At 41.0% G+C, this 17,820-nt stretch overlaps 1 protein-coding gene across 4 annotated transcripts in view; it reads left to right on the forward strand.

Moving 5' to 3' along the window:
* Nucleotides 1-17,820, forward strand: part of phkb (phosphorylase kinase regulatory subunit beta) — a 106,361-nt gene that overhangs the window by 12,940 nt on the left and 75,601 nt on the right. For all 4 annotated transcript variants that reach the window (XM_022745578.1, XM_022745562.1, XM_022745570.1 and 1 more), the window contains exons 4-8: nt 649-787; nt 5,409-5,508; nt 9,318-9,425; nt 10,010-10,090; nt 13,368-13,483. In XM_022745578.1, coding sequence (XP_022601299.1) covers nt 649-787; nt 5,409-5,508; nt 9,318-9,425; nt 10,010-10,090; nt 13,368-13,483 — 544 coding nt within the window. The remainder of the gene's footprint in view (nt 1-648; nt 788-5,408; nt 5,509-9,317; nt 9,426-10,009; nt 10,091-13,367; nt 13,484-17,820) is intronic.

Here is a 17,820-nt window from a genome sequence, read left to right on the forward strand (position 1 = left end):
ATCAGCATCCAAACAATGTAAGTGGTTCGGATTGACTTAGGTGTGATTAGAGTGATGCTGCTTCTGTGTACAAGTGGAAACAGACATACTAAGGTGATTAGATGTGTGCATGGGCACAGTGAATCCTAGAAGGCTAGTAATGAATACTGGTTTAAATGTCTTTTTGACTTGTTTGGGATTATATTTAAGTAAGTAAACTTTATTTATAAAGCACCTTTCGAAACCTGGGTAACAAGATGTTGTAAGGTGGAAACAATAAGAAAATACATAGTTAAAGGAGATAAAAATATGAAAACAATAAAAGTTACACAGAGGGCAATCACACATTTCAGGATAAAGTACATTACGAGATACTGAGTCAGCATTTTTTATATTTAAGGGAAGCCAGTTCCAGAGAGTGGGGGCCACAACTGCGCATCACTCTTAGCTTGCTGCTAAGAGTAATTTTAGAGCCACTTCAGTTGTTCTGTAAAAGGCTAATGGAACAGTGCTGTGTGTTACTGATGCTTTCTTCACTGGTGTTTCAACTAATGTGGCTGCCATTGTCATTTTTGCAAGAACTGTTGAGTCACAACTTCCGCTGTCTCTCTCTCTCTCTATCTCTCTCTGCCTCTCTATCTCTCTCTCTCTCTCTCTCTCTCCATCCAGTCAAAACAACGATTCTGAACTACCAGAGTCCCAACACAGGCCTGTTCCCGGTCAAAACATGTTCCACCTGCAAGGAGGCCAAGGTCCGGGACTCCCTGTACTGTGCTGCTGGTGCCTGGGCCCTGGCTATGGCCTACCGGTTAGTGCACCACACGCACGCACATGCACAATAAACGATAAAGCGTGCAAAATTTGTTTTATGTCTGGAAAACTGAATGCAGTACCTGTAATGTGTGTGGCCTTAGGGAGGCACTCCATTTGTGTTAATTATTACATAAATGTGGAGCCAATCCCAGCTGACATCGGGTTGGGGTACACCCTGGATGGGTGGCCAGTCCATCACAGGGCTGATCATTCACGCTCACATTCACACCTACACCAATTTAGAGTCGCTGAGTCCAGAACCTTCTAGCTGTGAGATGACAGTGCTAAGAACTGTACCATATTATACATAATATTGGGCTAAAAGTTAGAGCCCATAGCTTCATGCCCCAGACAAAAATCATTTAGGATGGAGACTAACCAGTGTGTTTGGTGAATGCAACACTATAATGAATTTGGCTGTTCCTGGTGGAGTGTAAACTTCCCCAAGTTCAATAAGGAGCAGGGCAGAGCCGCTGACACTCTTATAGCATCCAGATCGAACTTCCACGTAGTAGGGAAATATGGCACAGTGGATGTGCTGGTTGTTACTGAGTCTGTTTTAAAATAACTTGTAACCCCACAAACTAATGCGATTAGTCACTGACATGCTCCTTGGCCTCGGAAGTAAGACCATAACTACTGAAGGTGTGAAGCTAGCTAGCCAGACATGCAAACAGCTGCAGCTTATGTTCTAACAGATAAACAGATAAATGGTTTTTGAAAGGCAAAACATAACTATATGGTAATTATTATTATGGTGAACACAATGAGTCACTTCGGTAAGTGCAGCTTTTTTTTCTGCAGAGTGCTTGCTGCTATGTACAGGAAAGGATAGTGTTGGTGATCTTCTGCTAAAACATTGGTCATAGACAGAAATAAAAGAACAGACGCTGATCGACCCAGAGATTAATAAAAGATTATTATAATAAGGGGACAAGGCTCACACAAAACTGTCCCAACAATAGAGAGTCAGGCTAATCTTTTATAGAACAAGAACAAGGGACGAAGAAATTAACACAAACTCGTAAAGATACATATCAGTTTATGATTACAACTAATAGCCAACACCCACGAGATGTACATACACATGTCTGCTACTTGAGTATATGTCCTATGACACAAGAAACCTTAAGTTTCATAAAGACCTAAATCACCTGCAGCTTTTGACCTCTTTAAGCATGAACATGATGAGGAGAACAGTGGGCTTCTTCAACGTATGACAAGAGCACATTCATTTCTAATAACAAAATCAATTTCATAAAAGAAACTCATGACTGAATGAATAGTCATCTAATGATTTTACCTCTACATTTTGATATTAAAAATGATAAATCAGCCATTTAATCTTGTATTACTTTCACAATAAATTCCATAATTTTGCATGTGACTATGCAAGTGAACCATAAATGACATAAAAACCTCTGCACAAATAGAGCAAATTTCAGTTATATTTGATGATGCTCTCCGTCAGGGTCTGTCAGGGTGATAAAATGATTGCATTTGTACAAAATGATCGACAACAGAGATTTGTATGTTTGACCCACTGGTTGTGGGAGACACTACTGTGCAGTAAAAGTAATGTAAAAGAAACAGAAAATTGACAAGCAGATCACTCATAGTTCATAGAGCATTATGTGCCAAACAGACCAAGAATGCCCAGTTTTTTGAAACAGTGTTCTGGCCCTGTATGACTTTTTCTTCAACTTTTGTTATCGTTAAACTATCTTCTGTTTCATACTTACTGACCCTGATCTTTAATCTGCCTCTCTGATTTGAAGGCTTTGCTTTTAAAACACATCTCAATTATTGGTTCAAGGAGAACACTTAAGGATTGCTCCGAGAACAGACGAAAAAGGCCCCAAACTCCTTTCACAACTGTGCCTGCTCTTGATGCCTGCATTCCCCAGTGATTAGTTTCTAGGAAAAAGAGCACTTTCACAAAATGAGCCTCTAATAGGACAGAGAGAGAGAGAGAGAGAGAGAGAGAGAGAGAGAGAGAGGGGAATGGATGGAGCGAGAGAGAGAAAGAGAGGGAGAGAGAGAGAGAGAGAGAGAGAGAGAGAGAGAGAGACAGATTGGAAGGATGGAGCCAGAGCGGAAACGGGAGGAGGATCCAGAGAGAGAGAGAGAGACTGAAGGAGAAGATGGGAGGGGGGAGTTGGAGGGTAAGGTGGGCAGAGGAGAGATCAAGCGAATGGAGAGATAAGAGAGAGAGAAGAAATGAGATGGAGGGGGAAGACAGGGAAAGAGAGGGGTAAAAATAGAGTCTACTGCAGTGATGTGACCAGCGGCATATCCCAGTCATCAGTCATGGCTGCCTCCTATTAGAATTGTCACTGGGATTTAATTAAGATTATTCTCATCTGACAGGCTTGGCTAGTGCCATTACTTACTTTACGCCCAGCTGCTGTGTGTGTGCGCGCGCGTGTGTGTGTGTGTGTGTGTGTGTGTGTGTGTGTGTGAGAGAGAGATAGAGAGTCAATGACGAGACTGGCAGTTGAAATCGCCACAAACTTCTTTACTTAATAGAAATGATAAGTTTCAACCGCCACCTTATCCAGTCACATTTTATTCTTTACTCTATTTATTTGTTGTAATTTAATAATATAATGGCGGGGGGGAGGGTTGTATTTTCTGATTAACTGTAATTAAATTAAAAGAGCTGGGTATGTTACTGCAACCCCCGGTCCATTTGTGGAATGGTAGGACGTTGGTAGATGAAAAGATGCTACACCCTCTGCTTCCAATCAGTCCTGATGTGGAGGGTCACAGCTAAAAGACAGTGTGATTAATGGACTGTGTACCACTGAACTTTACACAAGTTTCACATGAGTGGCCTGGCTTTTCTCAAAGTCATTATTAGGATGACCTCTGTCGTAAATCAATATTACGATTATTTCAAACTTTTACCTCTTATGATTAATGAATGATAACTTTGATGCTTATCAGTCTCTGTCTTTTTGAGCTACACACTTCATATTCTGCAATGTCATTGTGCTCCAATATGGTGGTGTTACCTTTGGTAGCTATCCATGATGCGCTCACCACTATCTGCTAGTCATGACTGATAAGACTCAATCAGGAGGCGAGGCGGTAGTCTGCGTCATCGTCTCCAAAACTCTCCGCTTCTGCCCGTCCAGACTACAATAAGTTTTCAAACTTAAACGGGGCCAGCAGTGTTTCCAAAAGTCTCCGCTTTAGGGGCTCGAAAACTCAACAGCAGTGTGGATGCCAGGTGTAAATCTAGCAGTGAGTGAGTGAATGAGTGAGTGAGTTAGTGAGTGAGTGAGTGAGTGAGTAAGTGTAGACTAAGCCTGAGGTTCAGTATTTGTGCTCGTGTCATCCCTATCACTAACTTCGCTTTGAGAGAAGAAGGACTAACGTTCGGTGGACGGGGAGAAGCACGTGACTGAAAACAAGGTGGTATTTTTTTTAAGGCGGCATTTCGTGAATGCATGCCAATCAGCATATTCCTAGTGGGGCTGTCAGTTCTCAAATGTACATGATGAAGGGCTGGGTTAACACTTTCCCATGCCACTGCAATCATAATTAATTGACTTCTGAGTCATACTGTATGTTACCAAGATTACTGTCTTAAAAACTACACAGTAATGCTTGTCCACAAGTGATTTTACTTTTACTACTTCAAATCGGGATGATAGGCATGTGAGTTTAACAGAAAGGTTTTTTAAAGGGTTTAGAAATTGCACAGTGATCTTTTAAGGCAGTCTACTCTGTGATAAAAACACTTGACTTTTACATCTGTAGCTGACTTCAGTTTGTCCAGATCAAGGTGGCTTCTTAGTGCTCACCTGTTTACACCAATTTCTTACAAACGAATAAAGAGGAATAAACATGAATTCATGTGAAATGACAGGTTGTTCATTTATTGAGCAGGTCAGCTGAATATAGTAAATCGTCATCACCAAGTCGACCCATGAGACTGACGGCTTCCACGTTTATTTATCTTCTCTAAAGGACACTAACAGCCCATGAAGAAAATGACTAATTTTGAACATTATTATCTGAGACTATAACAGGACCTAATATGTCAGAACTTCCTTTTCAGGTGGTCTCAAGGCCAGTTGTTTGGTCCACATCACAGTTCAGTTGAAAGCTTTCACACCAGCTCAGACAAACACCACCAGACTGTGTTTGAGCACCCTTATACTACTGCAACACACACCTGCATTTTGTACGGTTACATCTACTGCAAGTAGTTGAATCATTTCCATATTTACTCTTCAGCTTAAATAAATAGGCTGTCACAGTTTACAGAGCAACTCTGGTTCGGCTTTAACCTGCTGTACTTCTTATATTTGCTTATAAACCCGAGAAAAACCCACGCAGCAGTGTTACCAACATTTTGTGTGCACTTACTTTCATTTTTCCAAGTGAGTTGGTTTAGAAGCTGTGGTTAAACTGTTGTCTTGCCTGCAGCATGTCTGACCCTTCGACTGCTGATTGCCTTGTTTACTTTGTTAAGAACAAATAACCTTTAGAAAAAATGACCGAAACTACAAAAATAAGACACAACTGGTAATTGCTATCTTTAAAAACAAAAAAAACACAGTGTCCTTCCCTGATGTGTTCTCCCTCTTTTCTCTGCTGTCCAGACGCATCGATGATGACATGGGGCGAACGCATGAACTGGAGCACTCTGCCATCAAGTGCATGAGAGGGATCCTCTACTGCTACATGAGACAGGCTGATAAGGTGAGTTTATAGCCGGCCTCCAGTCAGCTCCTCAGCTTTTACACTGCATGTTTGCATAAAAGCGCCATGCAATTACACACTGTATTACAGATCAAAGGTGCATTCCTGAGCTGCTATTCATCAAAGCCTCTCAGAGCTGGAGCACTGGACACATCTGGTCCCTTCTTCATATCATAACAAATGACAATGGGAACCAGTTGCTTTAGTTCTAAGCGCTTAATAGCCAGCAATCTGTTAATTGCCAAAGACTTTTTGCTCCTAAGGGGGAAATTTCACGGCACGTCTAGAGGAAACCTGATGCACGTGCATGAGTAGGTTGCAAATGAAAAGTGGCAAAACACACCATTATACGTGCCCAAAGCGGAACCAAATATGTCCGCTGCACGCTGTTTTTTTTTATTCCGCATGAACAACATCTTTTAATACAGCAGCCAGCTGTGCCACTGTGTACGTGCATGTGTAGAGTGTGTGCCTTTGAAAGCCATTCTGTTTCATCTTGCTTCGACCTTGACGACCTAATTTAGGGGAGAGCTTTTCGGTGTCTTAATTACAAAGCTGCGTTTACACAGTTAATTACACAGAGCAGCGCTCATTACGGCCCCGTCTCCAACACTTACGGAGAACATGGCATTTTTAATGGAGACGTGACACGGGGCCACTGCTGGGCAAATATCACAGAGCAAATATAGCAGCTGGGCCCCACTGTCAACCTATAATATAGGGTATAAGGAACCAAGGAAATATCCTTCAGAATTATTTAATTTTAATAAGTGAAAATGTTTGCCTTTTAGTTTGAGAAAAAAATTGTATGTATATATATATATATATATATATATACTGTATATACAGAGAAGCTCCAGTATGCTCCGGTATGCAGTAAGCTCCAGTATTTCTCCTAGAAATGTAATTTCTATACTAAAATCAACTAAACTAACAATAAATATGTTTTGTACGAAATTTAAATGTGACCTGATTACATTTTCTGTTAGCATAATGAGGATATGTTGTTAATTTACGTCGTGTTGATACTGAGTAAAATCTTTACAGCTTAAACGTAATGTTTTTGTTTTCTGCCAAAATATCTGATATGGCAGTAGAATATCCACTAGTGTGACTGCAACATTATTAAACTGATGTTTAGGCTCTGACTGCACAGGTTAGGGAAAGGTCTGGTTTAATACAGAAAAAGTTCACAATGACCTCAGACACAAAGTGTTTATATACATTTAACCAAAACCACAATCTTTTCCTATCCTTAACCAAAGAGCTGTTGTTGCCCAAAACTAACAACAGACAGGATTCCAGATGCAAACCCCGGTCTCTGGTGACACTTTACATGTCTGCCATCCACCCCAGCCACCTGACCAACTAGCAGCAGCAGAGTCCTGTTAATAAATGGAGCTCTTCATTCATTCATAAAATATGTAATCTAGTCGGCAAATACGTTTCCTACAAAACTTGTTTGCTGGTGCAGTTTAGTTGTATAGAAAAGTTACTTCTAGGAGAAAAGGCTGCAGGCAGCCAGAAAGACTTTGACACTTCAGTCTTTGGTTTAAGTCTCGCATCCCACATGTTGTTAGCTTTAGCTACTAAAACACTTTGTCAAAGTTTCAGTGTGTGCTATCTCCTACTGACAAGTCAATGTTGATTTTACCTGACCTCATCCAGGTGACATTTCCAAAAAAATATGCTAATAATGAAAATATTTTACAGCCTCATTACTCAAAAGCTGATTGAAAAAAAATATTTTCAGCACCTTCAAAGTAAAATAAAGAGCCCAATGCATAAAGAAAGAAAATGCCTGTTGTTGTGAATATATATTTATTTGTCCTAATGACAAATACGAATGTCTCTTATAGAATAAAATGATGTTCCTTTTTGAGGTTGCTGCCTGCTTTCTGAACTACTGCTTTAAACTGGGCTCTGTCCAGTAATATCCTGGTAATTGGTTCAATGAGATACAGGAGTTTTGTGTCGGCTATAGAGGGAAAATGAATGCATGAGGGCGTACAATAACCTATTACTTTATGGAGCAGGGGGCGTTTTACTAATTTAAAGCTCAAATTGGCGCATTGCAGCACTTGAAACAATAAGCAAGATCTGGGGCCTCTCGGAATATCCTGAGTGTAGAGCCACTTGACACTGTGGCTCTGCTGGAGCCAGAATCAGAGGAACCTCTACACAAAAGTAGGTTTTATAGAAACATAAACAGCAGCACCTATTGTTAGCTGCTGACAGAGGTAGCTCTCCTCCTCTCTATCTCCCCCTCAGTCACTCACTCACACACACTCACACGTGCATATTAGCCGCTGTGGGATGGCAGGAAATGGAGCAGTTTCAGTAAAAGTGGGACAGAGGGTCTCCACTATGACCTGAGCAGGAGAGAGAGAGAGAGAGAGAGAGAGAGAGAGAGAGAAACAGAGAGAGAGAGGGACAAAAAGGTGGGTAGAGAGAGTGTGCCAGAAGAAAGAAGGAGAAGAAAAAGGGGGAAGTCTTAGAAAAGAGATCAAGACACAGGGAGCATGAGGGACAACAAAGAAAAAGGAGGGTGAATAATAGAAAGTACTGGGAGAGGAGAGGTAGAAGTGAGGAAAGAGGGGAAGGTGGGAGTTAAGAGAGAAAAATGAAGACAGCAGTTGGGGGGGCTCGATGATGGAGAGAGCACTGAGAGCAGGTGGGGAGAAGAGAAACAAACGAGGTAAAAATGGGACAAAGGGCCAATTATTTATAACTGCGCGACAGTGTTTTGCGCCCTAGCCGTGATTTGGTGTGTAGTCGAGTTGATGCAGCTAACGCACACAAAGCCACCATCAAACCGCTGAACACAAAACAACTACTAACATGTTGCTGTTTTTATGTGTTTCTTTGCCCCACATCTGACCCTTATCTGCTTCGGAGCAGACTGTGTTGCGTTGTTTATCTGCCTGGGTTGTTGCGCAGAGGACTGACCTGTTGTCGACTGTTGCTGTTTATTCCATGTGAGAAACAACATATAGTGTGCAGTGTGTGTCACTGGCTTGGATGGACTCATGCATCCTTAATGTCTATACTGTCCTCCTAATGAGTAGTCCTTATTCAAAGCTACACAGACAGTTAGTTAACAGTTAAGTAAACCGTGTAAAGTCATCCAGTGAACACCATGCTTAACTTTTCTTCAATATTTAATGAAGAGCCACAATTTACTGTAGAACTGCAACAAGCACAAAATGAAAACACAATTCAGAATCTGATTTAACTATCATTAACATAACTATGTAAAAAAATAAAAACAATGCTTAACAGAGCAAGACAAGTTACTGACAGCTATGCAAATCTTTCCTTTCATGGGAAGCACTTGTTCTATAAGTGGACCTAATGCTGATGTTTTGCTCTGCAATTATATTATATATAAGTTTGGCTGAAGCTGAAGCAGTGAAAGTAGCTGAAGTTTCTCTTCAAATAGAAACAGAAAAAAATTTGAGTCGGGGATGAGATTTAAGCGCCGAAAGAAGTTGAAGTAAAGTGATGAAAGGAGTTGTGGAGTGGAGTGGGGGAGGAGGAGGTGCCTCAGTATCACTGCACAGCCATTGAAGCATGACAGATTTACAGCAGAGATTATGATGCTTCATTACCATGCATTAACTAAATACACAACCTTTTCCGACTATGTTTTTTTTTAATGTGTTCTACTGTGGCATGCAGTGTCTTTGGTGAGGGAATGAATTGACGGTAAATGTCCTCTGCCTCTTCCTCTCTTTCTCTGCTCACTGCCTATACCTGACCCCTCTCTTTCATCCTTTCCTCTTTGTCTATGTGTATCTCTGTACTAGGTGGAGCAGTTTAAACAGGATCCCAGCCCTTCCAAGTGTCTGCACTCAGTGTTCAATGTAGACACCGGTGACGAGGTTTACACCTACGGCGACTACCACCACCTGCAGGTCGGCCAGAGAGCAGAGACATGAAGAATGATGAAATATTAAAATTAAAATCACTTTTCACATACATGCATATACACAATATGCACATGTCTCATTTCTTCTTCCCTCTTCTTGGCATGCATGTACAGGTTAAAAATGGACTTGTCCTCAGGGGTAGATGTGCATTATATTTGACACTAAACAAGCTATTATTCTGTCAATGGTATGGATAGAGGTCAATGTGGTGTGTAATGTGTGGATTGAGACTCCATATAAAGTGAAGGGTGGCCAATACATCAAAGGAGGGAGATAGAAAATCAAAATCAAACCACAAGGTAACTTGCCTGTGAAAAACTAAAAAATCCTCAAAGCACTTACTGTTTATCCATTTATTTCTTGGCCGTTATTTCTTCTCCATCAACTTTACCATGAAATAAAATGCATTATTGATGACAGCAGTTCAGTGCCAAATACCTAACAGCTAATATAAAACCTGTAGGAAATCAAAGACAGCTGTATTGACAAATATCACACAGTGTGCAAATGATAGTCATTTTCTTAATTGTATCTCGTCCACTCTCCTCTTCCCTCTGTCGCTGCTGCAGATCGATGCTGTTTCTCTGTTTCTGCTGTACCTGGTGGAGATGATCTGCTCTGGTCTGCAGATCATTTACAACACTGATGAGGTAAACAACACACTAAAATGACTGCCAAGGTGATCAATTCTGTGCACTAGGGATTTACAACCTGTCCTGTTTATTGGTCTGGTATTTTCTGACCAATTCACAAGCAGCAATCAGCCTCCATCTTAGCACAAATACATTTCCTAATGTAGAATATTGCCTCCTGTTCAGAATGCTGGTTTTCCCTCACTGTCAATATTACTATATACGTATGTTTTACTGTATATCTTTCAGAATGAGATAAACTCCTGTAAAATAACCCCTGACATTATTTTTGAGTACTTTGAGGTCACTTAGTGTTTTCAATTTCAGTCACGCTAGTGGCATGGCTGTAGGAATAGCAGTGTCTGTCTGTCAACCACTTGGGCCTAGACTGAGATATCTCAACTATCGTATGGAATATTGTCTAGGTGGGGTGTATTGTAAATGGTAAATGGACTACACACACACTGCTTTTCTAGTCTTCTCAAAGTGCTTTACAATACTTTCCACGTTCACACATTCATTCACACATACAGTACATACAGCCGTCAGTGGCAGTTTGGGTTTCAGTATCTTGCCCAAGGACACTTCGACACGTGGACTGGAGGAGCTGGGTATCAAACTACTGACTTCTGATTGGTAGACGACCCGCTCTACCTCCTGCCCCGTGAGTCAGTTTTTGAATCATACTGACTTAGGTAATCCATGACTTTTCATTTAGTGCCACCAGCAGGTCAAAATTTTAATTTGTCACCATGTATCACTGTTAAACTCTTTTTCTTTGTTCTAAGACAAATTGAGGTCCTAATGAAATACACAGATATGAAATTATGTGATGCTACCTTCTGAGGATCCAACTCCGTGCTATAAAGTGAGACCCAGGGGTTTCTAAAGCCAGTTAGACGTGCCCTAAATCCCCCACAGATATCTGAGAGCCGACACAAATGCAAGATCAGGGGACAGTATCTCACTTTTATGGCCCAGCTCACATTTATATTTTTGCTAAGACGCTCCATTGACTTTCAACAGGGACACGTTTAGACGATTTCATTGTGGAGCTTAAATGTCCTCCTGGGAATCGAACCGATAACGTCTTATTTGGCAGCACGCCAACTTATTCAGACTATTACTGAGGAGCTTCTTTGAGTGGAGTTTTAATGTATCTGTCTGCTGTCAGTTGTTGTCTTCTTTATGTTTGGCTCTTAATAAAACAACAAGGAGACGTGGCTGTTAAGTTTACAAACTGTGCTGTTTATTGTGTGGCCTTCAGGAGCAGTTGGAACCTCATTAATTCTGTTAGTTTTTACAGTCTCGCTCATTCACAGCTTTACTTACAGCCATAGAGTGGTGAAATTTGTTCTGTAAAGGAATCCAATTTTTTTTTTTTTACTAGATTGCTCTTATTTGAAAAAAGTAAGGACATGGCCAACATGGCACTCACCAATTCGTGTGTACAGTTTTCACTTTGCTTACTGAGCCACCCTCCAAATAACCTCTCATTTTTCTCCATTTCTCACTCCTGATTGCAAAGAAACTGACAATGATACTTTTTTTATGAGGGCAGCCCTGTTTGTGCAGCAGCCTTAATTTGCATGTTTAAACAGTGCTTATTAGGTTGTGTAATTCAAACTGAAGAGGTCTGCCACCCCCCCGATCCCCCCCACCCCCCAACCATTCCCCATCCCCATCCCTGTATTAACAAACATCACATTCACTGAGCAAAAGGACTTGTGATTTGTGTTCTCAGCTGAACGCTGTTTGAAATGCTTTTCATTTGGACTAATCACATTATTACAGCAGCATTTATTAGTTTGTTGTTCGCTGCCACTGCTTGTGAAGTCCATTGGCGTTTACTTGACTGAGCTGGAAGCTGCATTGCAGTATTTTTTTTTTTCTTTCCATGAGGTGGTATAGAAAAGCTGCTGCATGTCCTCTGAGAAGATGCACTATCGACCTCCTTCCAGATGCCATTTTCAGTTTCATGCAGCATGAAATGGAGCATCTCATTAGCTTGTGTGTATCTCAGTCTGTTTTTTTTTTTTTTTTTTTTTTTTTCACGTTATACAGGAGTATGCATTTTTTCACAGTCAGAGTGCAGCTGGCACACAAATGTAAAAGCAAAAAAAAATGTTGTATGCTTCTGCAAATGTGCTCATGTGTGCAAACCTCGTCCAAAAAAAGCAAGTAGTGGCAGGGACGGTCGTCTAGCAGCAGGGAGACGGAGAGGCTCGTTTGGCCGGTGGGCAGTAACATTCATTAATATACCATTAAGATACTAAAAAGTTCCCCTCGTTAATCACTCCACTCATAAAACCCCAAATAAGAGAGAAAGCAAACACCTTTCTCTCTCTTTCCCTGCCCTCCTTCACAGACTGGCCTATTTAAGTCCTTACACAGGTTCCTATCTGCTTCTCTCCATCTCTCTCTTTCCCTCTCTCTCATCTCTCTCTTTCTCTCTCCCCTGCTTTGTCATTTTAGATTAAATCTCCCATCAGTCAAGAACACACACACATGCACTGCTACTTTCAAGTCTTTTTAATGATTCAAGGCCTTTAAGTCATCACACATTTTATGTCTCTCCCTTTTAGTTTTTTCTTGATGTGCCTATTGATTTTGACATGTCTCTCGCAGAGTTTTTCGGCACAGTACGGTGCGGGTTAGATGATAGATATGAGAAACTCCCTAACTCTGCTAATCACGACTTAAAAATTATGAGGTCACTGTTTTTTTTTTTTTTTGGGTGATTAAATGAAGGACCCTGCTGATGAGTTCTTGGAGTCTGTATTGAAAGGGGTGATATACTGAAAATGAAAATGCTGCTATAAATGGAAGTTTTGATATGCTTCCATTCAGTCTAAGTGACATGGCTGTGATACTATAGCTTCACATATTGCCACACTTTACTACTTAACTACACCTTGTCTGTGCATGCAGGGGTTTGACCTTGAGCACTGATGAGGGATCAGCTTTCTTGTCCACTTTACTAACCTTTGTAATGAGAGCGAGAGTTACACACATGAACCCAGATCAATAATAAAGGTCATCCATTACTGTACACGCATGTGCAGTATGTGTGTGAGAGACTGTGAGTGTATTTGAAGCTGCAGCTTAAATTATGTACTGTGTGACTGTGATTGTGTGTGTCAGTACGGAAACATGTTTGTTGCCTGCAACCCTGGATCTATGAGTACCTTTGTACCTTTGCGTGTCTGCATGTGTGTGTATCTACTTCGTTTGTATTGCACCTATTCCCAGTGGCCACGGCTTCTTGTGTTTGATGTGTGTTTTCTGTTTGCAGGTTTCCTTCATACAGAACCTGGTGTTCTGTGTGGAGAGAGCCTACAGGGTGCCTGACTATGGCATGTGGGAGCGCGGCAGCAAATACAACAACGGCAGCACTGAGCTGCATTCCAGGTCAGTCGATAGCTGCACAGCAACACACAACAAAATGTGCTAAAATAAATGTACATATTCTAATGAGTCTGACATTTACTGCCAAATGCTGATATCCAGTCTCCCCGAAGGAACACTTATTTCCCCTGTTAATCACAAAGATGGAGATGGTGCATCTATAACATCCATAACACTTTACCAATGTTCTCTGTAATCACTGTTGCCAGCTGTATCAGCGTAGTTTACCACTCACCAATCTTTACCGATGCCTATAAATACATACACGGAGAGTTTGACTGAAATGAGATTTATTTTCTCATAGGTGCCGCTGGGAAACACGCTGTAAAAAATAAATAAAAAAATGATGCGCAGGATATTTACTCAGAGCTTTATAGATTACACTGTCACAAGTCACCCTTATGCTGTAAATTTCGCTGGTGTGTGTTAGCCTTTCATGGATCCTGTTGCTCATGCCAGTGTAGAGTGTGGGTGTGTGGGTGTGTGATAACAGGGGAGTTTAAACTTTTTTCTCAAAACTGAACTGAAGCAAACGATCAGGGCAAAGGCAACGAGAGAGGAGTCGATTGCCAAATGTCTCTGACCTTACACAGAAAATGTGAATGTGTAGTGATGTAATAATATAATAGTCAGTTCAACTAGAAATGGACATCAGGGAGAGATGGATGGAAGAGAGATGAATAAAGAGGAGGTTACAGAAGGTATGAAGGACCCAGGGATGGAGGCAGTGATAGCATTATTACAGCGCATTCAGAAGTGTTCAGATCCCTTCACTTTTTACATTTTCCTATGTCGCAGCCTTGTGCTAAAATCGTTTTAATCGTTTTTTTTTTCTGTCATATATCTATGCTCAGTTTTGGCAAATTTATTAAAAAGGAGAAACTGAACTATCACATTGACATAAGTATTCAGAGCCTTTACTCGGTACTTAGTTGAAGCACCTTTGGCAGTGATTGCAGCCTCGAGTCTTCTTGGGTATGATGCAATAAGCTTTGAACACCTGGATTTGGGGATTTTCTGCGTTCTTCTCTGCAGATCCTCTCAAGCTCTGTCAGGTTGTATGGGAACTGTTGGCAGCTAATTTCAGGTCTCTCCAGTGATGTTCGACTGGGTTCAAGTCAGGGCTCTGGCCAGGCCAGGCCCTAAGCCACTCCTGCAATGTCTGGGCTGTGTGCTTAGGGTCATTGTCCTGTTGGAAGGTAAACCTTAGGTCCAGTCTGAGGTCCTGAGCGCTCTGGACCAAGTTTTTACTAGAAATATCTCTGTACTTTGCTCCGTTCAACCCTCCCTCAACCCTGACCAGTCTCCCTGTCCCTGGCACTGAAAAACACCCCCACAGTATGATGCTGCCACCACCATGTTTCACTGTTGGGATGGTATTGGGCAGATAATGTGACGCCTGGTTTCCTCCAGACATGACGCTTAGAATTGAAGCCAAACAGTTCAATTTTGGTTTCATCAGATCTTGTTTCTCACAGTCTGTGAGTCCTTAAGGGGCTTTTTTTTTTTTTTTTGCTAAACTCCAAGCAGCTTTCATATGTCTTTCAGTGAGGAGAGGCCATCCTGTTATGAAGCCCAGATCAGTGGAGGGCTGCAGTTATGGTTGTCCTTTTGTGAACAATCAGGTTCTTGGTCGTCACCTCTTTTACAAAGGCCCTTCTCCCTCAGTCGCTCAGTTTGGCTGGGCAGCTCTAGAAATACTCCTGCTTATTCTATACCTCTTCCATTTAAGAATTATAGAGGCCACTGTGTTTAGGAACCTTCAGTGCAGCAGAAATGTTTTTGTATCCTTCCCATGATCTGTGCCTCGACACAATCCTGTATCTGAGCTCTGCAGGCAGTTGCTTCCGCCTCATGGCTTGGTTTTAGCTGATATGCATTGTCAGCTGTGAGACCTTATATAGACAGGTATGAGCCTTTCTAAATCATGTCCAGTCAGTTGAATTTACCACAGGTGGTCAGGTGTAGAAACATCTCAGAGATGAGCAAGAGAAATGAAGGCACCCGAGTTAAGTGTCATAGCAAAAGGTCTGTGTGGCAAAGACCAACAAACTCTGCTTTCAGTTTGATGTAAACTATACACATGGAGAGTTTCATGACTGTATCTTGCGCAGTTGTGAGGCTCAGAGCCTCCTCTCTTCTGATTGGCTCACCAACCTGTTGTTACTAGAGCTCCAGAGAGAAGCCTGAGAGAGGAGATGTAAAACTATATTGAGACGGTTTTTGATTCTTAAAACCACAAGTATATCTTCTTATGGATAATAAAACTTGTAGAAATAAAATGTATAAGATATGGGACCTTGGGACCATAGACAAGCATAGTTGATTTATTGTGTATTTCTTTGTTCAGGATATGTTTTTTTTTTTTTTTTTTGGTCTGACTTGTTTTGTTTCCTACATTAATTAAACTCTTCTTTCTCATTATGTACATCCTGCTGTTGGTTTTCAAAGACTTACAAAGAAAACATCTTTAATATAGTTGCACCTTTCTAACATTGTATCTCATCGGTGTTAGTTTAAAAAACTGTAAATGCTGCCTCTTATCTTTCATCTTGCTCCTTCTTGGAAGGGTGAAATTAAAAACAGTGAGGAAAAAATAATATCTCAAACCAAACTTCATCTGATAAAGTGTTTTTCTTATAATCTCTGTCAGTGAGGAAATAGCTTGTATTGAGTTAAAATGTAATGGATCAAGAGTGTGAACTGTTAACTGCTATAACAAGACGGATTTTGGGCCAAATGTTAGAATCAGTACTATCCGTATCCAGTGAACTCAGAGTGCAGTGAGTTTTTGTTATGTGCTCTCAACTGATTTATCATCCAAGGTCGGCCCGGCCTCGCTCTCCTCCCACAGAGTCTTGATAAAGATCCTCAAGTTCTACCATTGCTTATCTGTGGGAAGAATGTTTTTCCTTTCTCCAACAATCCAAGGCTTTTGGCAACACCTTGCCAAAATATCCTCAAGAAAAGATAACAAATTCAGTGTTGTGAGGAAGCACTGTGTCTTCTGCTTCTTGTATTTCCTCCCCCCGTGGTCATGCTCCGGATTTCCACAATTAGTGAGCTAGCTTATACATGTAGTTGCGTAATACCAATTAAAATGCTGTATGCAAATAGTGAACTGTGGCAGGGACAGATTCAGAATGGTTCCATGTAAACAAGATCTGTGTAAATGATCAAATTGAGCAGTCATTTCTACTCCCAGAGTGCCAGTGGGCAGAAAAAGGCTCAGTGGAAATGAACAGGAAAGGATGTGTTCATTTTGGCAGAGCAGTCATTTGTCCATATCAAATCAAATGATTCATTTTATTTGCTTCTGCCTCATGTTTATCACCACACTCAGCCAAATGGCTAGACTGGAGCTGTTTTATTTAAAGTAGCATATCTAATCTCATGAGCGTCAGGGTATACTGAAATATCTCAAGTTGTAATGAGATACATGCTATTTGATTACAGATTTAAAAACAGGACTGTGCGTGCACAAGTGTTCATGAATATTTCATTATAGAAGTTTTTTTTTTTTTTTATATCACAACAGTACTTGTGTGAATGTGATGTAAGATGCGATGTTATTATAATTATTATAATGTTACCATCCCTGCTATGTTGACTGCATATCATATCCAGATTACACTGGTTCAAATGGTTTTTGTTAATTTGATTACTAATTGATGAATCTCAATAATGACTTAGCTATTCATTTGTAAGATTTGGACAAAAGTACAGTTTGAATTACACCTTGTCAGAATCTAGTTTTAATACAGTGAAGCTGCTCTAAACAATATTGATGTTAACAACGGCCCTGTTCAGACCTGGTATTAACATCCCTCTCAGGTGATCCGATCACTAGTATACAGCTCTAAGTTCAGGTGTGAACGCACCCAAGACACTGAGGACACATTTGAGATCCAATCACTCAGACCACATTCAGAGGTGGTCTGAGTCACATGTGTCCACATTCTTTTAGCAGTGTGTCCTGGGCCACACTGAAGGACTACCTACTCTACTGACATATTCTGCCACAGTCTGATTAGTCCCACCACAGTTTAACAATGAACCCAAAATATTTTACTCTTTCAAATGGATAAAACCTTAATTTATTGTAGAGCTGTGAGCAGCGCGTGGATTCGCTCAACCCCTCCATGCCTCTCTCCCATCCTCTCTCCCATCCTCTCTCTCGCTCTCTCACTCACTCACTCACACACACACACACACACACACACACACACATATACGAGCACATTGTCGACGGACCCGTCTGTCAGATTGGCTAAAAACAACAACGCATACGTGTTTATTTGCATCTATAGTGGGAAAGTGAGATCCGATCACAAGCGATC

The sequence above is a fragment of the Seriola dumerili genome, unplaced genomic scaffold (assembly GCF_002260705.1).
Source record: "Seriola dumerili isolate Sdu_G_001 unplaced genomic scaffold, Sdu_1.0 BDQW01000003.1, whole genome shotgun sequence".
NCBI classification, from domain to species: Eukaryota; Metazoa; Chordata; class Actinopteri; order Carangiformes; family Carangidae; genus Seriola; species Seriola dumerili.